We start from the raw sequence: 24,243 nt of genomic DNA on the forward strand, positions 1-24,243 counted from the left end.
GCAAACAGGCGGAGCTTTACGCAGAAGGCTTTCATGTGCGCATACAGGTGTGGCACCAGCTGTTCTCTGCCTTGTAGGTTCTTGTTCAGTGAATTCAGATGATGTGTAAGATCAACTAAAAATGCCAGGTCTGCCAGCCACAGAGGGTCACTTAGTTCATGAAGAGGTTGGCCCTTCTCTTTTAAAAACTGGTCGATTTCTGATCTCAGCGAATAAAACCGGTGCAGCACAGAGCCGCGGCTGAGCCAGCGCACATCAGAGTGGTAGAGTACATCCCCGTATTCAGCATCCACATCAGATAGGAAAGCCTGAAATTCTCTGTGGTACAGTCCTCTAGCTCGAATTATGTTGACAGTTTTTACAACAGTGTTCATCACATCACCCAGCTGGACAGTCTTGGCACACAGTGCTTCTTGGTGGATTATACAGTGCATCCTAACAGCCTCACCTCCGCTCTCTTTTACCTTGGCGCACACTAACGATGCCATTCCTTTGCGCTCACCCGCCATGGCCGGAGCTCCATCAGTTGTTACTCCACAGAGCTTGTCCCATTTAAGCCCCATCTTTTCAACTGCCTCTGACACAGCTTCAAAAATATCTTTTCCTGTTGTTGTGCCTTTTAGGCTCATCATATCAAGCAGCCTCCGTACAGCAAAAATGATCATCTACTCCCCGCAAAAAAATTAACAGTTGCGCGGTGTCTGTGGCATCTGTGCTCTCATCGCATGCTATCGAGTAAAAATCAAAAGCACAAGCTTTATCTCTCAGCTGAAGTTTCAAGTTAGCGGACAAGTCCTCGATTCTCCGCACCACTGTATTTCTGGATAAGCTCACATTGTTGAAATCCGGCACTTTTTCTGGGCACATTATTTCTGTGACTTTGATGAGGCACTGCTTTATGAAATCACCGTCTGAAAACGGTTTGCCGTGCTGGGCAATAAGTTTAGCGACTTCATAACTTGCTGTTGTGGTGTTTTCCTGTATTTTGTTAGCACGAAAAAAAAACTGCTGTTGAGCTTGCAGGCTAGCTGCCATTTGCTTGACTTTCTGTGTTCGTTCGGCACCGGTGTACGATGTGTAGCTCTGATGTTTGGTCTCATAGTGCCGACGGACATTATACTCTTTCATCACAGCAACATCTTCGTTACAAATCAAACAGACACACTTTCCGTTGATTTCTTTGAAAAAATACTCGTTTTCCCACCGTGTTTGAAATCTTCTACATTCACTTAATATTTTGCGTTTCTTCGGTGCTGCCATTTCTTCTTCTTCGAAGCTGTAAAAGTTTTCTTCGCTTAATTTCGTTTCTGTGGCTGGCTAGATGGAGCCAGCCGCTGGCTCCATCTAGTGTTGAAACTGAGAAGTGCAACAAAGTTGACCTCAAGCTTCTTGTACGGGCCATATTTAATTATATTTTCAGAATTTGCTGCGGGCCAATAAAAACTGAACGGCCCACGGGCCGTAGTTTGGACACCCCTGTCCTAATGGATCATCTAAGACGTCTATGCTGCAGTACTCATGCTGAGTGAAACTCGTCACATTTAACGTTGAATGCCAATGCTGTTAGCACTTTTAGCAGCTGTCAGTAGCTTTATCTGTTAAGTCAAGTTAATGCATGATTACTGAAAAAATACCCGACGCTAGCCTGTTAGCTAGTGGTTCAGACTTGATGACAGGGGTGTGTACAGGCTTCTTTCGTTACACACTGAGCCACCCACACTTCACCATTAAATGCAGTAATGAGTTCATTGTGAATCAGTGCGGGCAGGGCTCTTGACATGACCACACCCAGACACGGTCGTTATTTCAGCTGTTCCAGATCTCAGTAGGAAACCTATGGGTCGGTCGTCACGCAGACTTTGTTCAGTGTGTATGTGTGTGTAAAATTCTTCTTTATTACCTGTGCATAAAACGGGTAACTCAGCTGGTCTAATATATAAAGTTGACTGTGTGTGTGTGTTCGCTATGCACAGCCACAGTAATTAAACAGTCAACACCAAACTTGCTGTGGTGACTAGGGCCACAAAGGGGGAAGTCACTGGGGCCCTTAAGTTGAAAGTGTACATGCAGAAACACACACGCACGCGGTCAGCCTTATATATTAGATCACAACCTGCTCACTGGAGCCCTTATTTTGGCAGTTGATATGGTACTCAGGTCAGGTAGCAAGTGTCACACTTTACTTACTATGTAGTAGCGGCTGGCTAGGGTGCACTTTAACTACAATCCAAACGGGCCCGTGCATGCCATGTGCCAGTTAAAGTGCGCTTTTTTTTTTTTTCAATTAAAATATATGTGTTGTGTACAGCATGCCAGAGCATTGCAGTGATATGACATGCTATCACCTTTTATCATCATTCACTTGTCTCATGAATGTCACAATGAATAAAAATTAATGATGACAACATACACACAATACAAATCAACTTACTATACCTTAACTAGAGTGACATGAAATATACAATGACACGGCTAAAATTCATCTCTGTTACCCGTGTGTAGAACTGGTAACTCAGCTGGTGTATGTATAATATAGTCTTATGATTGTGTCAGATGGGTGTGGTTTGAAACTGATCGTTTCAGTACACTGTAGTTTGGAGTTTATGTTGACCCACGTCTCCACTCCCGCCTCCTCCTCTCTGCACTTCTGTTCGCCTGCGGTTCCTCCTCCAGTGGATCCCTTCTGTGATTCCTCTGGAGGACTTTGGTTCTGATGGCACATGTACTGGAAAAGGAGGAGGAGCAGACTCAGGACATCTGTGGGAAGTGAGATTATGAAAGAACCTTCTTATCCTCTCCTGACCCCACTTTTTGCTTTTGATGGTATAATATTGACAAAGTTTCCATGTCTTAATTTCTTTTCATTGTCCATTCTGACTCAGGTTTTATACAATGCAATGCAACTGTTTGTTGCATTGCAACAACAACAGCCGAGAGTCCATCCCCCACCCAAAGGCGCAGGGAGGCGACTCTCTCACCTCCCGGGGTAAAGTCCGGTATAGCGGGGCTCAGCCGGTGGTTTGTGAGTATCCGCACACCCACCCGGCGCCTCACACCCTGGGCAATTCCAGAGAAGAATGAGGTCCAACCCCTATCAAGGAGAGTGATTACAGAGCAGAGGCTGTGCCTGGAGACGAGGCACACACTAGATCTAACTGATAATGCTCCACCTTCTGCGCAAGCTCATGCTCCTTCCCCCACAATGAGGTGACATTCCACACCCCCAGAGCTAACCTCTGCCTGCCGGTCTGCTGAGGCCCTCAGCTTTTACTCCCACACATTGGACAGCGTACCTGACCCCAGTGGTTCTCCCTGCAGGTGGTGAGTCCACAGGGTGGAGATGGAAAGTCTACTCTGCCTTTGTTGCCTTTTCGGGCTGTGCCTGACTAGGCTCTGTGGCAAGCCTGAGCACCAGGCACTCACTGACGGGCCCTCCATTCAGGTCTGGCTCCAGATGGGGGCCTCAGGTTTCCTCCAGGCCAGGTCACATTTCCTCTTCGATTTTTATGGTGTCATTGTGAACTGTTCTTATTCTGGCTCCTTGCCTGAGACCGGTTTGCCATGGGAAACCCTAACAAGAACACAAAGGCTCCAGACAGCACAGCTCTCATGTTCATAGGGGCACACAAACCTCTCCACCACAATAAGGTGATGGTTCTGGGAACCATCACCTAGAGCAGGGGTGGCCAGGTTCGGTCCTCGAGAGCCACATTCCTGACACTCTTACTTGTCTCCCTGCTCCAACACACCTGAATCCAATGAAAGGCTCATTAAAAGTCTGCTAACGAGTCTTTCATTGGATTCAGGTGTGTTGGAGCAGGGAGACAATTAAGAGTGTCAGGAATGTGGCTCTCGAGGACCGAACTTGGCCACCCCTGACCTAGAGTGTAATCCAGTGTGACTTAAAGCAGAAGTTCGACTTTCGGTGGCCCACACCAACATCTCAGCTTTTGCTCTTGCTTTAGCATTCAAGTTCACCATCAAGCTTTATGCGCATGCTCCATGTTGTCTTCTCCATTTCATGTTGGAGCGTTACAGCAAAACGTACAGGCCTGGCATATAAATGACTGTGTTTTCAGTGGTTTTGTGTGTAAGCAGATATTTCTTGAAATGGTGCCGTGTTTACGGAACACTTTTTGAAAACAACAAAGAAAAGGTTTGTGTAGGGAAAGTTACATTTTCGTGTGGACAAGGCTTTTTTTCGTCTTGCCTCCTCCAAACACTCCAAAATCCCAAACTCTTGGTCTCAGCTCACACTCACACTTATACGCAACCAAATATGAATCCCTTTATTTGAAGTCTCTGAGAAGGAGTCAGCTGGCAGCAAGACCCACAGTTCATCTCAGAATTTTAGCTTCCAGCACCTTCAAACATCACGTGGTCAGGCAGAGGGCCGCCAGTTAGTTCAGCCATTGTTAAAGATCAACCACCCCTAGGAAACGAGAGAAAGCAGAGATCAGTCAACTGGAATGAACAAATCTTGATATGTGGTATGCACTCTTTGTTTCGTATAATTTTTTATCTAAATTGCTCAAAGGTTTTTTTTTATTTTCACTCTGTATGCAAACATATAATTTCTAAGGGTGTAACAATACATTTATTTGTATTGAACCATTTCCGTACAGGACACGGTTCGGTACAGGGCTGTGCATGGGTGAGTTTGCGGTGCGTGTGTTTACCATAATTTCTGGACTATAGAACGTATCTGAATATTAGCTGCACCCACCAATTTTAAAAAGAAAAAATAAATTGTACAGAAATAAGCTGCACTTGTCTATAAGCCGCGGGTCTCCTCATAGTAACGAGATGTTTACACAGAAAGATGTTAGACAGAACTTTTAGGGCCAGGTTATTTGTCTTTTCAGTGTTCCAGACAAATATGTATCATATATTATTGTATATGTATTTATTTTTTATCAGCCCTGACATAGCTGATAAAAAAAAAATAAAATTACCTAACATGCATCTGAAAAATGCAAGACAGATTTACAGCCATTTTGATCAGGAATTGTAACCTTGGAGACCGACTTTTAGCTGCCTAATGGTTATGCCGCCTGTGGCCAATTAAGACCCACTGACACAAGCATGACATTGATTCATGCACTTGCACGCCCCTCGTTGCGATGATCCTACCTGCTGTGTTCCCAGCTGGATGCTGTGCTTTGTTCCACCACCTGCCACGTGCTCTGCGTTGGCCGCTGCGTATATAAAATAATTATTTTGTGGCGGATTAATCATTTTCTCTGCAAATTGGCTGCTGAAAAGGGCTCTAAGTGCTTCCTGAATCACAGAGGAGCGTTGCAGCCGGAGCCATTCGTGCGTCTAACTAGCTGGAGAAAGCATTTGGAGCCATCTAAAAAAGTAATTATTTGTCATGTTTACATTGTCATGGCTTGGTAATACAGTTGCGTGTTCTTACCTTCTTGTGTGCAGCTGTTAAAGTATTTATTTTTATGTTTATAACAGATTTAACATCTTGTTATAATCCTTCAGACGAGCTACGCTCTGATGCGATCCGCTGACGTCACCACTCACTCTGTTCACTTCTTTACTCGACGTGACGAGCTGCACATCATGTTGGCGATTAGATCGCGCCATGTAGCACAACATTTATGTGTAAAGGATTTTTTGAACATTTGAAAATTCTCTTTGCGCAATTGCACACGCCGGCGCCGCTATCACGTTCAGTCAGCACCCGTTAAAGACGAGTTTACTCTCCCTCACGACTCGGGTCGTACAAGTACGTAAATCAAAGACATGCTTGTGTCATGCAGCCTGTACAGTCCACTTCATGCTTATGTCATCGCAGATTTTGAACTGCAAAAAATTCCAGTTTTCCATTTATTTAAATGGAAAAGGCAAAATGGCTTTGCAAGGGAGTTCATAAGGTGATGTCACTGAAATCAACATTTCACACAGGCTATCAGATCTGACCGTTTTAAAGTAGCAGGTGAAATCATGCTAAATTCCCCATGTTTATAGCTTAGTATCTCGCCGCATAGGGCACCAAACATAAACACAGTTCACAAATATTTTCATAATTCTATATTTATTTACAATATTTAGCTAATTTTGACATTTCACTTACCAAAGATCTGCACTTTAAGTCTGTGGCAGTAGATTAATATTATGAAGCACTAACGGTAGACTGCAGGTCTGCCTGGGTAATTGCCAGCTGGGCCCCAAACCAGTTTATCATAGGCCAGGTGCAGCAACTTATAACACTACCTCATGCCTGTAGACCTGATCTGTCCTGCATTTTGTAAAAAAAAAGAAAAAACACACTGGTGACGCAGATGTACTATTGCAGCAGTGATAGTCATTTATCTAGGTAGTCGACCTTTTGAGATCGAGGGATGCCTCAGAAGAGCTTATGGAGTCACGCTTCAAAGGTGTTTGGTGATGCTGATACATTTGCAGGAGAGTGAAGGTCCAAGTCTTTCTCTCCTGGTGCTTACTGTCTTGCTGTATGTTATAAAACTTTGGTATGAACACGTGGCTGCTTACCAGTGTCCTAAAGCAAAGAATGCATGTCTTTGGTACTTGGTGTGTTCGGAGGATTGTTGCAAGCTGCTGGAATAACTTTGTATCAAATGAATGGTTACTTAGGGAGACTCAGCTAAGGTGTTTGACTCCCATTGGAAGGGAACGTCAGCTTGCATTGTGGCATGTTTCTCTGTCCATGATACACCGTACAGGTGCCTCAGTATCAAGGATCCCAGCATTTGGAGAAGGCCAAAGGGATGCCCATGTCACCTCCCTTTGGGCAGGTGGGATGAACTCATCCCATCTGCCCAAAGTGATGTTAATCAGTGAAATCACCTGCTGCAGTCAGTGGCTGCAAAGAAAACCTGCACCCTCTCGGCCCTTTCTGGAATAGTTTGGACACCACTGGCCTAGTTGGTTGCCACCCAGGACCAAAGCTTATTGTGTGCTGTGGTGGGTGTGACAGTGGCCTAATCCCTGGAACAGTGCATCTATGACTAGAAGACCGGGGTTTCAGCCCAGTAGGATGAATCTGGTTGGGAGAAATGAAATACCACTTTGGGTAAGGTAACATCAAACTGGCTGGACTGAGCATTTTTCTGGAGTTCCGTACATAAATAGACTGATAATCGGCTGGACTCGGCTATATGTGTAACGGTGAGTATGGTGTGTTTGTAAAAAGAGATTACCATTAGCCTCACTATCATGGTTAACCCCTTAACGCCCGAATTTATGTAGCTGTATATAAAAAAATGCCTTTTGCCTTTAAGTAGATGGTAAATAATGTTGAGATTATTAATTTCACTTTTGCACAAAAACTAGATAGTAATATTGGGTATTCTGGTAATGACTTTATGTTATAATAATAATAATGATGGTATGTTGCAAATTTGCTACAACAGGCATACAGGTCAATTTGGTAAGTTGCATATTTGAGTCAGAGATTGTAGCATATATGCGACGATGGGCGTTAAGGGGTTAAAATAAATTGTCCCATTCCAGGGACTGTAGATGGGCTTTGCAAAGCATTAGAAGAGTGTGTCCAGGTGTGGATATTGTGACCTCGGCCTTGGCTCTCTTGCTGCCCTTCAAACAGCAAACACTCATTGTTTATGCAATGAGTGTTTGCTGTCATTGAGAATGACAGCCTCAACACTGCATTTAATCTATTATTAGACTCTATTGGCTTTGCTCAAAAAGTAAATGAGTCCACCCACCACTTTAATCATATCTTAGATCTTGTTCTGACTTATGGTATGGAAATAGAAGACTTAACAGTATTCCCTGAAAACTCCCTTCTGTCTATCATTTCTTAATAACATTTACATTTACTCTGATGGACTACCCAGCAGTGGGGAATAAGTTTCATTACACTAGAAGTCTTTCAGAAAGCACTGTAACTAGGTTTAAGGATATGATTCCTTCTTTATGTTCTCTAATGCCATATACCAACACAGTGCAGAGTAGCTACCTAAACTCTGTAAGTGAGATAGAGTATCTCGTCAATAGTTTTACATCCTCATTGAAGACAACTTTGGATGCTGTAGCTCCTCTAAAAAAGAGAGCTTTAAATCAGAAGTGCCTGACTCCGTAGTATAACTCACAAACTCGTAGCTTAAAGCAGATAACCCGTAAGTTGGAGAGGAAATGGCGTCTCACTAATTTAGAAGATCTTCACTTAGCCTGGAAAAAGAGTCTGTTGCTCTATAAAAAAGCCCTCCGTAAAGCTAGGACATCTTTCTACTCATCACTAATTGAAGAAAATAAGAACAACCCCAGGTTTCTTTTCAGCACTGTAGCCAGGCTGACAAAGAGTCAGAGCTCTATTGAGCTGAGTATTCCATTAACTTTAACTAGTAATGACTTCATGACTTTCTTTGCTAACAAAATTTTAACTATTAGAGAAAAAATTACTCATAACCATCCCAAAGACGTATCGTTATCTTTGGCTGCTTTCAGTGATGCCGGTATTTGGTTAGACTCTTTCTCTCCGATTGTTCTGTCTGAGTTATTTTCATTAGTTACTTCATCCAAACCATCAACATGTTTATTAGACCCCATTCCTACCAGGCTGCTCACGGAAGCCCTACCATTATTTAATGCTTCGATCTTAAATATGATCAATCTATCTTTGTTAGTTGGCTATGTACCACAGGCTTTTAAGGTGGCAGTAATTAAACCATTACTTAAAAAGCCATCACTTGACCCAGCTATCTTAGCTAATTATAGGCCAATCTCCAACCTTCCTTTTCTCTCAGAAATTCTTGAAAGGGTAGTTGTAAAACAGCTAACTGATCATCTGCAGAGGAATGGTCTATTTGAAGAGTTTCAGTCAGGTTTTAGAATTCATCATAGTACAGAAACAGCATTAGTGAAGGTTACAAATGATCTTCTTATGGCCTCGGACAGTGGACTCATCTCTGTGCTTGTTCTGTTAGACCTCAGTGCTGCTTTTGATACTGTTGACCATAAAATTTTATTACAGAGATTAGAGCATGCCATAGGTATTAAAGGCACTGCGCTGCGGTGGTTTGAATCATATTTGTCTAATAGATTACAATTTGTTCATGTAAATGGGGAATCTTCTTCACAGACTAAAGTTAATTATGGAGTTCCACAAGGTTCTGTGCTAGGACCAATTTTATTCACTTTATACATGCTTCCCTTAGGCAGTATTATTAGACAGTATTGCTTAAATTTTCATTGTTACGCAGATGATACCCAGCTTTATCTATCCATGAAGCCAGAGGACACACACCAATTAGCTAAACTGCAGGATTGTCTTACAGACATAAAGACATGGATGACCTCTAATTTCCTGCTTTTAAACTCAGATAAAACTGAAGTTATTGTACTTGGCCCCACAAATCTTAGAAACATGGTGTCTAACCAGATCCTTACTCTGGATGGCATTACCCTGACCTCTAGTAATACTGTGAGAAATCTTGGAGTCATTTTTGATCAGGATATGTCATTCAAAGCGCATATTAAACAAATATGTAGGACTGCTTTTTTGCATTTACGCAATATCTCTAAAATCAGAAAGGTCTTGTCTCAGAGTGATGCTGAAAAACTAATTCATGCATTTATTTCCTCTAGGCTGGACTATTGTAATTCATTATTATCAGGTTGTCCTAAAAGTTCCCTAAAAAGCCTTCAGTTAATTCAAAATGCTGCAGCTAGAGTACTGACGGGGACTAGAAGGAGAGAGCATATCTCACCCATATTGGCCTCTCTTCATTGGCTTCCTGTTAATTCTAGAATAGAATTTAAAATTCTTCTTCTTACTTATAAGGTTTTGAATAATCAGGTCCCATCTTATCTTAGGGACCTCGTAGTACCATATCACCCCAATAGAGCGCTTCGCTCTCAGACTGCAGGCTTACTTGTAGTTCCTAGGGTTTGTAAGAGTAGAATGGGAGGCAGAGCCTTCAGCTTTCAGGCTCCTCTCCTGTGGAACCAGCTCCCAATTCAGATCAGGGAGACAGACACCCTCTCTACTTTTAAGATTAGGCTTAAAACTTTCCTTTTTGCTAAAGCTTATAGTTAGGGCTGGATCAGGTGACCCTGAACCATCCCTTAGTTATGCTGCTATAGACGTAGACTGCTAGGGGGTTCCCATGATGCACTGTTTCTTTCTCTTTTTGCTCTGTATGCACCACTCTGCATTTAATCATTAGTGATCGATCTCTGCTCCCCTCCACAGCATGTCTTTTCCTGGTTCTCTCCCTCAGCCCCAACCAGTCCCAGCAGAAGACTGCCCCTCTCTGAGCCTGGTTCTGCTGGAGGTTTCTTCCTGTTAAAAGAGAGTTTTTCCTTCCCACTGTAGCCAAGTGCTTGCTCACAGGGGGTCGTTTTGACCGTTGGGGTTTTACATAATTATTGTATGGCCTTGTCTTACAATATAAAGCGCCTTGGGACAACTATTTGTTGTGATTTGGCGCTATATAAAAAAATTGATTGATTGATTGATTGATTGTTTATGTCCTCAAGAGGAAATGTGTTTCATTGTTGTTGCTGAGATATGCAACGACATATTGATAATTTACTGAAACCGTTGGCGTGCTCAGCCTCTGGGGCTGTAGAGCACAATGGCAGCAGAGAGGAGCACAGATCTCTCAGCTGCTGCCTTGAATACCAACTCGGCAGAAAATGGGTCAGTCACCCATTACTGAGACATCACTGTGTCACCATATGTACAGAAAAGGAAAGCAAGTTTTGGAAAGGTTGAAGTGTCAAGTTTTCAAAAATGAAAGATGAAGCTTTTATTTCTTCAGCAAGCAGTGTGAAAAAGCTAATTTGACTTTCCGTTTCTCTCCTCTGTCCTTCCTTTTCTTTTCACAGGCTGTCAGCATCAATAAGGCCATCAACACACAGGAGGTCGCTGTCAAAGAGAAGCATGCTCGGAATATCCTTATGTTTTGTGTGTGTGTGTGTGTGTGTGTGTGTGTGTGTACACAAGATCATAACGACAAACTTGATGTAATCCATCATCTGTCAACATGTGGCCACGCCCGCCGAGCTACTCAGTCGTGAAACTAAACAGAGCAGCGCTGTTCGGAGTCTCCAGTGTTTTCCTGAGTGCATGGAACAAATACAGTAAATCTGTGACTTATTTTGGGGTTTTACTTTAAAAAGTAGAAGCAAAATATTAATTCAGTTAGGTTTCAGAGGACTGAGTTATGATTATAAAACGACACTTGATGCATCTATTTTTTTTCTTCTATGCTTGATTTCTTTTCTTTTATCAGTGTGAGATTAATTTTAAAACAAAATGCTTGGCAACTAATATGGTACTCTTGACTGTATTACTTGGTTTACGAATTTATTTTTAAAATGTTGGTCGAGGCTGAAAGTTATGGCCTCTCGGTAAGAATGTCAAGAGTTGGCAAGAGTAAATACATCGGCTTATAAATAGCCAAGATGTACAGTAAATAAGTGGTGGTGAAGAAAAGACATTAAGGTTATGAGTTACACTACAGCCCAAAAAATCTCAGGCATCTTAAACCGAGATCCTTGACTGTTTCTGTCACCCTGCATCTTGGGTACCCATCATGAAAAAGGCGCTCACACATTCTGGGCAGCGGTCAACCGGCTTCCTCTCTCCAGTAACGCAGTGCTCTGCTGGAAGTTCTGCCACGTCTTCCACAAGCTGCTGCGAGACGGACATCCAAACGTATGTAAAGCCAAAACAATTGCCTTAACACAAACAAAATACTTACCTCAAATTCTCTGAAGTCTTCAGTTACCTGAAATTTAACTGTAGCAGATTTGGCTCTTTTTTTTAATATATTTTATTCCTTCTTTAAATGTTAAATGTTTTAATCCTTGTTTCTGATTTGCTTTTATCAATTAAACATAGACAAGAGTTATGTTATTGTCACATTTGCTGCACCATTAACTGCTTTTAGCTAAAGCATTGTTCTAACTCATTTTGCAATTCAAATTAATTTCTTCTTATTTGACTTAATCGGCTTTCTGTGCTTTTATTATTGAAGCACCATCACTGATAGTAGTTTAAAACAATTAAATGACAGTAGAAGTAACTGGAATCAGTGTATGAAAGTAGCATTTCTCAGCAAAAAGACCTCAGTGATTGTACAGCTGCATTTGACATGTTGAATTTTGCATGCTGCAAATTTTTTAGCTTCTAACAGGCCAGTCACACCCTGACAGTTTAGTCACTGCTTCTTAGCAGGCTCACTGTAGCTTTACTTTTTCTGTAGGAATTGTTTGTGAAACTGTACAAGTGCATGTGGAGAAAGGAACACTGCAGCATGTTAATTCTGTAGTTCATTGTTGCTCTGAAGTTTCAGTATGTATTTAGTTGTTCCAATAATTGGCTTATTTGGACTTACTCTGTTGTCCGTTTTGATCTCTGTCACCTCTGCTGTGCCACCAGGTGATAAAAGACTCCATGAGGAACAAAGCTGATTTAACTGACATGAGCAGGATGTGGGTAAGCACGCTTAGACTGACTGACTGAGTTTGATCACATTATTTTAGTTTACTTTCACAGAATTTTTGAGTTGAAAGCAAATGATGTGTAAACTTGTCCTGTGTCCTTATTGTGGACCCTGCAAACTCAGGGTAAAATGCAGAGTAAATTTTGCAGAGTAAAATGCACTCTACAGGGACTACGTTTGGTCCTACTCCAACAAGAGTTAAATACACAAATAATGAATGTTTGTTCAATGGTAGGAATATTTCATGAGGTGAAAGCTAGAATGTTCCATCAGCTTCGCCTCGTTGAATGGAACATTCTAGCTTTCACCGAATGAAATATTCATTGCATTGAAATAATGAAAAACATTCATTATTTGTTTTATATAATGGCTGAAATAGATCCTTGTCATTTGATATTTTATTAATTTCTAAACAACAGAAAAGGGAGTTACATTTTGGTGTCTGTCACTGCTGCTTAACAGTCCAACGGGAACTCAGTCAACTTGGAAAAACAGTTAGCTAGTTCAAAAATAATTCGGACAATGTAGTCCGTGACTTCGGGTACTTCCAAAAAAAAAAAAAGACTGTACTTCCTCAGTCCAGCGAAAAATCATGTCATACATTAGCCCAGATTTTCATCCTTTTCATCATTGTGTGTGTGTGTGTGTGTGTGTTAGAAGAATTAGCACCGTCAATTAGCTGCTTCAAATCGTTGTCCGTCAGGAAAACAAACCCCGCACATGTTTAGCTAAACAAGCGATGGTCACAGCGTGCAAAGGTACAAAATGTATGGAACCAAATTTGCACAGTAAATGGAACCAAATTGCACGCTAAATGCAACGCACCACAAATGGGACAAATAATCCATGTCACGTGACATACAAAGCACCAACCAAATGACAAATATTCACTCAGCCGTTATATACACTCCATTATAGTGTGAAATCTATTGTTTTGTCAAATAGTTTTCAACTGCAATAAGAGTCACTCACAGCTCACACAGAGCTGATTTAACACTGTAATAGAGTTTATTTAACTCTTTTTGGAGTGAGACCAAATTTGTTCCCGGCAGAGTTTATTTTGCTCTGCAAAATCTACTGTGCATAATCCACAACGATTCCCTGCTGATGTTTGCACTTGTGTTGAATGTTTGCAGAGCCAAGATGTGGTCAGTGTTTGACTTATTGGTCATGAAGCCGAACTGCTCTGGCCACTGCTCAAGTATCGTACTATATGTCGTACTGGAGTATTAGTCGCATCTGTCCAAACACACATCAGGAGAGGGGGTGTGGGTGGAGAGAGGAGAGGAGATGTATGTAAGTCACATTAGTCAGTTAGTCATATACGAGGTCTGTTAGAAAAGAATCCGACCTTTTTATTTTTTGCAAAAACTATATGGATTTGAATCATGTGATTGCATCAGCCAAGCTTGAACCTTCGTGCGCATGCGTGAGTTTTTTCACGCCTGTCGGTTGCGTCATTCGCCTGTGAGCACGCCTTGTGGGAGGAGTGGTCCAGCCTCCTCGGCGGATTTTCATTGTCAGGAAATTGGCTGAGCGACTGCCGCTTTACTGCATCAAAATTTTTTCAGAAACTGTGAGAGACAGCCAGGTGGAAACCATTTGGAAAATTCAGATGGCTTTCGGTGAAGATCTTATGGGGATCACACAGATTAAGGAGCATTACAACCGGATTAAAGACGGCCCACAGCGGCTGAGGGTGCGCAGCGCTTCGAGCGACCATCGACAGGCTGAAATGACCAGATCATCTCCAAACTGAATGCTGTGTTGATCCGGGACGTCGTCTTACTACTACAGAAATGGCAGAAGAGGTGGACATACCACTTTTTGGCACATTCCACTGTTACAGGAGTTTTTGTCATGGAAAGAGGAGCGGAGAAATTCACCACGGAGCCGCTAATGGCGCGGGACAAAAGCACCTCTGTGTTGGTCTCACAGGACATGTTCTAACATGCCCAGCTCTTACACCATTCGGAAGATTCAGACGGCTTTCGGTGGCTTTTCAGTCGTGTGACTATCCGAGAAATTGTGGACGAGCTGGACATGCCACAACATGTCCTGTGAGGCTTCATCACGGCGTTGCTTTATGTTCTGCGCCATGCGGCTCCGTCCTGATGGGCGAATTCCTCCGCACGTCTTTCCATGACAAAACTCCTGTAACAGTGGAATGTGCCGAAAAAGTGGTATGTCCACCTCTTCTGCCATTTCTGTAGTAGTCATATGACGTCCCGGATCAACACAGCGTTCAGTTTGGAAATGATCTGGTCGTTTCAGCCTGTCGATTGCCGCTCGGAGCGCGGCGCGCCCTCAGCCGTTGTGGGCCGTCTTTAATCCAGTTGTAATGCTCCTTAATCTGTGTGATTCCCATAAGATCTTCACCGATCCGTTCAGACATTTATTTGCAATAAAAATCAGACGTTTTTCCGCTTGCTTATATAAATCATGCTGCACTCAGGATACGCACTTGGTGGGGTGTAAAGACACATGGAGGATGTGCTGACATGATGTCACAGATTTGGGCCCGATGTGTTTAAGGGGTAAGCGCTCACAACGCGTGTTATTGCTAACAGACAGTCACATTATTCCCCTTTCTTTGTGGGGAATTCCTGCTCTCAAATGTTTACAATTTTTTCCCTCCCAAGATGCAAAAACAGATCATTGAAAATTATTGTAGAAACATTTCTATTCAGTGAGGTCCAGACACTGTACTCAGAGGTTTAATGTTAATTTGTAGGGGAAAAGGAAAATACGGCCTGTGCACAGACATGGTACATAAATACACACACACACGCGCGTGCGCATATATACACACACACACAGTTGTATGGAAAAGTTTTAGCACCCCTGATTTCCCTGTTTTTCCTTTATAAATCATTGGTTATTTGGATCAGCAGTTTCAGTTAAATATATCAAAGAGCAGACAAACAGTGGTATTTGAGAAGTGAAATGAAGTTTATAAGATTTACAGAAGTGTGCAATAATTCTTTAAACAAAATTAGACAGGTGCATAAATTTGGGCACCCCAACAGAAAAAATACAGCAATATTTAGTAGATCCTCCTTTTGCAGAAATAACAGCCTCTAAACACTTGCTATAGCTTTCAATAAGAGTCTGGATTCTGGTTGAAGGTATTTTGGACCAAACAAGAAAGTCTATCAGTTTGAACATTAAATATCTGGTCTTTGTGGTGTATTCAATTGAATATAGGTTGAAGAGGATTTGCAAATCATTGTATTCTGTTTTTATTTACATTTCACACAACATCCCAACTGCACTGGAGTTGGCGTTGTATATTTAACTGAAATTTGTGATCAGACAACCAATGATTTATAAAGGAAATGAAAATTATCAGGGGTGCCCAAACCTTTGCACACAACTTTCACGCCTGTCGGTTGCGTCATTCGCCTGTGAGCAGGCTTTGTGTGAGCAGTGGTCCACCCCTCTCGTCTGATTTTTATTGCGAATAAATGTCTGAACGATTTGGAGCTTTGCTGCATCAAATTTTTCCAGAAACTGTGAGAGTCCTCCAGGTGGACACCATTTGGAAAATTCAGATGGCTTTCAGGGACGATTTTATGGGGATTACACAGATTAAGGAGTGCTCCAGCCGGTTTAAAGACCGCCCACAGCGTCTGAGAACGCGGCACACTCCGAGCGCCGATCGACAGGCTGACACCGCGCTGAAACAACCAGATCATTTCCAACGTGAAGGCTTTGTTGATCCGGGACGTCGTCTGACTTCCACAAAAATGGCAGAAGACGTGGACATCAAGACTTTTTCGGCACATTCCGCTGTTACAGGAGTTTTTTCATGGAAAGAGAAGTGGAGGGATGCGCCACCGTGCCGTTCATGGCGCGGGACAAAAGCACCTCCGTGTTGGTCTCACAGGACGGCTTTCAGACGGCTTTCGGTGGCTTTTCAGTCGTGTGACTATCCGAGAAATTGTACATGAGCTGGACATGCCGGAACATATCCTGTGAGGCTTCATCACGGCGTTGCTTTGCGCCATGCGGCTCCACCGCGACGCGCGGAATTCCTCCGCACGTCTGTCTCAATGTGCCGAAAAAGTGCAGATGTCCACGTCTTCCGCAATTCCTGTGGAAGTCAGACGACGTCCCGGATCAACACAGCGTCCAGTGTGGAAATGAGCGGCACATTCCACTGTTACAGGAGTTTTTGTCATGGAAAGAGGAGCGGAGGAATTCTTTTTGATTAAAAAGTTGATTGGAGAGGGGAAAACTTATACGCAGGTGCAACAAATTATAGGCTGTTCATCTACAATGCCTTATGCTGAAGAGGACATGCCCTTGAAATGGGTGTTTCAACAAGACAATGAACCCAAGCACACTAGTAAATGAGCAAAATCTTGGTTCCAAACCAACAAAATTAATGCCTCGCAGATGTGAAGAAATCATGAAAAACTATGGTTATACAACTAAATACTAGTTTAGTGATTCACAGGATTGCTAAAAAAGCAGTTTGAACATAATAGTTTTGAGTTTGTAGCGTCAACAGCAGATGCTACTATTATTGTGAACACCCCCTTTTCTACTTTTTTTTTTACTAATAGCCCAATTTCATAGCCTTAAGAGTGTGCATATCATGAATACTTGGTCTTGTTGGATTTGTGAGAATCTACTGAAACTACTGGTACCTTGTTTCCCATGTAACAATAAGAAATATACTCAAAACCTGGATTAATCTTTTTAGTCACATAGCACTACTATTATTCTGAACACTACTGTATATATACATATATATAAACTGACATTACCATACCAGGTTTATTTATAAAGCACCTTAAGACAGCCAGCACTGACACAAAGTGCTGTACACTAAAAACCAAAGACAAGTTAAAATACAATAAAATGAACATAAGAACCACTAAAATGCAACTTAAAACATTGTCAAACTAAGTCTCATTTGTGTCAAAACCAAGGAATAAAGATAAGTTTTCAAACAAACTTTAAAAATGGCCAATGAGGGTGCCTCCCTAACACCCAGATGCAAGCTGTTCCACAGTTTTGGAGCAACGACAGAGAAAGCCCTGTCCCCTCTGAGCTTTCTCTTCAACCTCGGCACGAGCAGGAACAGCTGGTCAGCCGACCTGAGAGACCGACTAGGTACATAAGGCCAAAGAAGCCCAGAGAGGTACGATGGAGCTACACCATGGAGAGACTTAAAAACGAATATAAGAATCTTAAAATGGACCCTAAAATGAACCGGCAATCAATGAAGTGCGGCCAGGACAGGGGTCATATGTTCCTTCCTCCGTGCCCCTGTCAGAAGCCGCACTGAAGCATTCTGGACCAACTGTAGAAGGGAGAGAGGTGTCTGGTTTACTCCCACATGAAGCGAATTGCAGTAATCCAGACGAGATGATACAAAAGCATGAATAGCCATCTCAAAATGTTGCCTGGAAAGAAAAGGTTTCGGTGTTGTGAAACACCGCAAGTGATAAACAGATTTCACCACTGCTGCAGTTTGACTGTGCAGTTTTGAGATCACGATCCATCTTAACACCAAGATTAAGAATAACTGGTTTAAAATATGGTTCCAGGGGTCCCAAAACAACAGAGGACTCACAAAGCGTACTTGGTCCAAAAACCACCACGTCTGTTTTCTTTTCATTAAAACTGAGAAAATTCAGGCAAGCCAGGCTTTAATATCTTCTAAACACTCCAGGAGCTGTTTTAAAAACTGACCATCCCTCTGAGCAATAAATCTGGCAATCATCTACATAGCTGTGAAATAAGATCCCATGTCTTCTGAAAATAGTCCCCAGAGACAGTAAATATTAACAAAACAATGGGGCCCCAAATTAAAATTTTGTTCATTTTTTGGTGAACTATGGGATAATTGAGCACCAGTGGTGCTTTTAAGGACACACAAGGCAAAGTCGGAAGCACTGTGAGCGGATGTTGCTTTACATCACTGATGTTGAAATGTATGGTGACATTCATGTGGTTTATTGTGAAAACTGAACAGGTCCCTCTGTCAGCATATCAAAATACGAGCAGTCAGCATTCAGTTAGTTGTTAAGCAGTGCCTGGGCGGAGAGCCTGTTCTACTCTATATTCTGATTAAGTTGTGTTTTTCTTGGTTTTTGTTAGTGTCACTATTTAGGAGGATACAGGATGTGTGGTCCTGCTGACCGAGGTTTTGGCCTCTTTTTCCTGTTGTGTCATCATCATCAACACTCCCAAGCTCAAAGAAAGAGGAAATAGCAAGCATCTGCCACATTAGCAAGAATGTTAAGAACTTTGTCCCACCTCTGAGACAGGGGACATTTTCACATTGCAGGAAGAGCTGAGCTCAAATTGCTCCAAATTCAATTGTTTGGAGACATTTCATGCTTTAGTATCTGTGGTAGCGATGTTCTAACCACCTTGTTGGTGTGTGTAGTAGCAGGGTGACTCAACAGTGTTTTCTTAATGAAGCTTGCTGGATTAATTAGTATTTTCAAATGGCCCTTTGGGGTTGGATGGATTAAGCTGTGGACATTTGTTTGCAACATTGAGATAAAGCATTTTTCAACACTTTGACAAACTAAACTAAATAGCTAAATTGCTAAACCAAATTTTGACCGAACCTCTCAGTCAAATATTCCCAGTGGGGCACAAAGAAGTAGTTAAGTTTTTCTTTGTTAAAAATACAGTCAGATAGGCATGGTGTTAGTTTTAACTGGGCTCAGTTTCAAACCTTCACCAAGGCTCAACAGTTTTCTGTTTACCCATTCTTAGTTGAGTTGATGTGCATGTGGGGTGTCACATTTACAAAGCAAAAAGAAAATGGAAATAAGTGGGAGTCATTGTAAATAATTGAAAGTCACACAGTTCTAGACATACATCTAGCCCAAAATCGAATCCACTTTTCTTTAACACAAGGCTTACTTCTGTCAATTTTCAGCATTTTTGAGACATCCTGACAAATAACAAATGAATTTGTGGATCTGCTCTGATATCAGGATCCACTGCAAAGGTTCTTCCTTTACCACTGCCCTACCCCTCCACCACGTTTCATGAAAGTCACCTTCTCACTTTTTGAGTAATCCTGCTAATAAACAGAGGATTGGGGGGAGGATTACTGTAGCTACTCCAGAACCTAATGGGTTCTTCCTTGGCACTAACCCACCATTGAATTTCAAGGAAACCAGTTCAACAGTGTTTGAGTAAGCCATCTAATGCTGGCTTTCCACATACTGCATTTGCGTTCTGTCTGCAGTCTGTTGCATCTGTGATACATGTACGGAGGTGATAGAATTGACTCTCATAAATGCTTCCTTCTCCCAAGTCCGCAGCAGCAGATTTCAGTTGCAGAACTATTTACTGCTGTGCACCAGATAGGGAACCTGTCTATTTTTGACAGATGTCGGACCTGAAATGCAACTGAATTGCCGAACATCTCATTCGTGATCAGTGTTATTCTCTGTCATCATGGATATTAAAAGGACAGCGCACCTACCAATTTTGAATGTAAAAAAAAAAAAAAAAAAAAAAAAAAATGGCTGGGGCACAACACAGTGCAGGCTCAAACTGGTGGAGGAATAGCTGCTCCTTTGTTGAACAGACAGCTCTACAACATACAATACTTTTTAGTTTTTTGCTTATAATCCTGGCTTCACTCTTTCAACTCCAACAAAAAAAATCATACCTTGTTTTTTATTTTTTTCAGTTCTGCGACTACACATTTGCACATGCTCCCTGATGCATTCAGTGTCTCTTCTCCATTTCTCTCTCTCTAATCCACCAATTCTCCACTTGCGCTGCAACAAACGCATGTGTAGGATGGATCAAAAATGTAACAAAGATGTGACTTATATCTGATTCAACGTAATGTAATTAGTATATGGTGCATCAGAGTAACAGTCAGGCAAACAAACTCCACTGAACTGTTATGTTCTTGATTATTGTTGATGTTCATTCCAATGAACGATATTTTAGAATTGTTCATACTTGGCAGAAGTATACACTTTGTGTCCTTCAGTTTGTTAAATGTGCCATGTGCTCTCATCCACCTTATGAAGCTTATAAAGTTTTTGTCTTTTTTAGTGCAACATTGAGTTTCCTTAAAATTTTTATTTATAATTATTTGCTTCCTTTATGGTCCATATGTTCAAACCATAACTTTTTAAAGAGGACATATGGTTGGATAATATTTTTCTTTTCTTCTGTTCAGGTCTCATTTCCTCTGTGTGTCACTCACCCATCTTTCCAATCTTTCCTGCAGGGCCACCTGAGTGAAGGCTATGGAAAACTGTGCAGCATCTACCTCAAACTGCTCATCACCAAAATGGAGTTTCACATCAAAGTGAGTTGCCCTGGCCTATAAAATGCTCCACCGGCCTCCTTCATCACTCATTATCTTTGTCTCAGATGTTCCTTTTAGTGCCAGCATGTCTCTGTGGGGAGGTTGGCTTCATAAGGAAAATCTGCCTTTTACAGTAATGGCCTTTCAAGATTCTGTAATGTAGTGTTTTTATGAGACAACTGGGCCGTATTGGTGCAGAGACCAAAATGCAATGATAATGCTTTTGCCTGAAGATTCTAAAATTATCCTTTTTAAACTCAGACTCTACAACTTGATATAAATGAAATAAAAATATCAAAACCAAGATGATTGGTTGTATAAGTAATGGTTCACTTTGGTATAAGGGTCATTTCATGAAAAGGGGTCACCATTACACAAGCCAACATTATTGGTCAGTAAAAACAGAACAACCCTATGTGTAGGGAAAAAAAATATAAATTGATTGTCTCTCTATGTATTGATTAAATAACTGTGATAACATAGATGACATAATTTTTTTTGGGGGGTGGGGGTATCTGAAAAGGGGGACACCAAAACCCAGTAAATTTGTGACATACAGCACCTAAGTATTATTTTTGGTAAAAATAAACAGAAATCACTTCAACTATTTTATCTGAATTTACTTCTGAATTGATGGGCACATAGTAAAATTAATTTCCTCCCATAGACCAGTGTCTTAATCACTTGGTACAGCTGCAGAGAGCATGCCAAAAATGTGTTGTCGAATGTAACCTATAATGTCCCGGTCTGTTACATGTAAAACCCATGTTCCCAAACTGCTAATTTATTCAGTAAATAAAACTCTTGTTGTTGTGTTGTGTTGTTTGAAAGCACCACTCTAGAGAGCCTTAAACCCATGGGAGATCCAGTAAACAGTTATCAATTATTCGCTTTATGTTTGTTTCTCGTTTGAGTCCGAATATAGGCTGCCAAATATAGCACTCTGGGGGGTCTCCTGCGAGCCCATCCAAAAAGGTACAACATGACTTACCTCGATCCTGGATTTTCTGTATTCCCCATGGTCTGTATATCATGTGTGCAAAGCCTCTGATTGTATACGGATTTCAGCCAAAATTTGTTTCCATGTTCCATTTATATCGTCATATAAAACCGCTAACTTAAAAAATATATTTTTGGCTTTATTTTGACACGAAAAGCGCTCCTCTCAAAACGGTTGTTTGAGTAAATCAGGCTTACCCCTCTCTTCTTCTGCGATGGCAGCCGGCATCTTTATTGTTGCACTGCTGTCACCTGCTGTATCAGTCCGTTATAGCAGCCCTAAATCCTCTCATTGAGTCCAGTGTCTTTCAAGTATTTAAAAAGCCAACACTTCCCCCTCTCATTTGACCTTATTGCTAAAATACTTCTTACAGAAACTTCTTTTTGGCCTTATAATTGATTTATTCTGTTTTTACTCTTTAATCAGTTAAAATATGACTAGATACAGTGGCTTGCAAAAGTATTCAGCCCCTTGGTATTTCACTCATTTTAATTTGTTTATGGAATTTCAGATGCAAAAAGTAAATCAGGCTTCTCAATATAAAAATTTCTAAAATGATCTTCCTTAGACTCAAACTCAAAGCAAATCTCTAGAACTTGATATAAATTAATTAAAAATATAAAAGCCAAGATGATGGGTTGCATAAGTAATCAGCCCCTTAGGTATAATACCTGTAAATAATCAGTTTAATTGCCAGATTTCTTCAGACAAGTCAAGTAATGGGTACATGAACAATTTCCAAGTCACTGAATATGTCTTGGACATTATTTACATCAGTTATGAAGAAATACAAACAGTATGGCACTCCATGGTAAATCTGTTTGGAGTAGACAGTTCTCAAAAACTGAGTGACTGTGCAAGAAGGAAAAGAGTGAGGAAAGCCACCAAGACACCCTGACAACCCAGAAGAAGTTATAGGCTCTTGTGGCTGTGATTGGAGAAATTGTGCATAGTGCATGTTTTGCATTTTGTATCACTGGTTATACAGCTTCATGATGAAGTGGTTTAGAGGAGGATTTGCCAGAAGGTACATCTGAGATGCAAGCCTAGATTTAATGTTTTGGTGAAAGAAAATCCTCCTTATTACAGACAATACATACAAGATAGAAAATAAATTTTAATGAAATTTAATGAAGACTTTAGTAGAGAAGCTTGAATCTTCGATTGAAGATTCAAGCTTCTCTACTATGGAAACCACCTGGACAACTGAGAGCCTACCCAAAAACTTAATGAAGACTTGAACCATATTTTGTTCCAGAGTCAAATGCCACCATTTTAAACCAAGAAAGCCTGACCAAAGTGCTCTCAGAATGCACCAAATTGCACAATTTTTTTCAAAATTTCCAGGGGGGCATGCCCCGGACCCCCAAAGGGACGTCGCGCCTTTGGCGCTCGGCCGTCCACTCACAGAAAATGTTCAGTCAGAAAATTTTGAGTTGCTTGCACCCATGGTATATTCATGTCTTACAGTCTGTAGCACCTTGCTTGGAAATTTTAAAATTGACCATCATGTCACATATTGGTGACCTCTTCATGAAATGACCCATAACACATGTAAATAATCAGTTTTGTTGTCAAATTTCTTCAGACAAGTCAGAGGATGGATACACAAACATTTCCAAATCACTGAATGTGTCTTGGATTTAATTTGCATTAGTCTTTTAAAAATGCAGTCAGTATGGTACTGTGTGGTAAATCTGCCTGGAGGAGGCAGTTATCAACAACTAAGTGATTGTGCAAGAAGACGAGTGAGGAAAGCCATGAAGTTATAAGCTTCTGTGGCTGTGGAGAAATTGTGCACATTTTGCATCCCCAGTTATACAGTAGTGTTCAGAATAATAGTAGTGCTATGTGACTAAAAAAATTAATCCAGGTTTTGAGTATATTTCTTATTGTTACATGGGAAACAAGGTACCAGTAGATTCTCACAAATCCAACAAGACCAAGCATTCATGATATGCACACTCTTAAGGCTATGAAATTGGGCTATTAGTAAAAAAAAAAAGTAGAAAAGAGGGTGTTCACAATAATAGTAGCATCTGCTGTTGACACTACAAACTCAAAACTATTATGTTCAAACTGCTTTTTTAGCAATCCTGTGAATCACTAAACTAGTATTTAGTTGTATAACCACAATTTTTAACACCAACACCATAGTAGGAGAAACATGCCCGTATCATGATGCTTGCACCACCATGCTTCACTGTCTTCACTGTGAACTGTGGCTTGAATTCAGAGTTTGGGGGTCGTCTCACAAACTGCCTGCGGCCCTTGGACACAAAAAGAACAATTTTACTCTCATCAGTCCACAAAATATTCCTCCATTTCTCTTTAGGCCAGTTGATGTGTTCTTTGGCAAATTGTATCCTCTTCTGCACATTTCTTTTATTTAACAGAGGGACTTTGCGGGAGATTATTGCAAATAAATTAGCTTCACACAGGCATCTTCTAACTGTCACAGCACTTACAGGTAACTCCAG

The 24,243-nt window shown here is 41.3% G+C and overlaps 1 protein-coding gene and 1 long non-coding RNA gene across 5 annotated transcripts in view; one reads left to right on the forward strand and one right to left on the reverse strand.

Annotated features, from left to right (window-relative positions):
* hip1 (huntingtin interacting protein 1) overlaps nt 1-24,243 on the forward strand; it is a 274,436-nt gene that overhangs the window by 110,789 nt on the left and 139,404 nt on the right. For all 4 annotated transcript variants that reach the window (XM_034168174.1, XM_034168175.1, XM_034168172.1 and 1 more), the window contains exons 2-5: nt 10,831-10,894; nt 11,520-11,662; nt 12,389-12,445; nt 20,683-20,763. In XM_034168174.1, coding sequence (XP_034024065.1) covers nt 10,831-10,894; nt 11,520-11,662; nt 12,389-12,445; nt 20,683-20,763 — 345 coding nt within the window. The remainder of the gene's footprint in view (nt 1-10,830; nt 10,895-11,519; nt 11,663-12,388; nt 12,446-20,682; nt 20,764-24,243) is intronic.
* LOC117508410 lies at nt 1,334-22,862 on the reverse strand. The gene is made up of 3 exons (XR_004560081.1): nt 22,851-22,862; nt 18,068-18,069; nt 1,334-1,481 (listed from the first exon to the last, which is right to left on the reverse strand). It is a non-coding gene; the product is annotated as an uncharacterized LOC117508410 (long non-coding RNA).

Source organism: Thalassophryne amazonica, chromosome 4 (genome assembly GCF_902500255.1).
Source record: "Thalassophryne amazonica chromosome 4, fThaAma1.1, whole genome shotgun sequence".
Taxonomy (NCBI): domain Eukaryota; kingdom Metazoa; phylum Chordata; class Actinopteri; order Batrachoidiformes; family Batrachoididae; genus Thalassophryne; species Thalassophryne amazonica.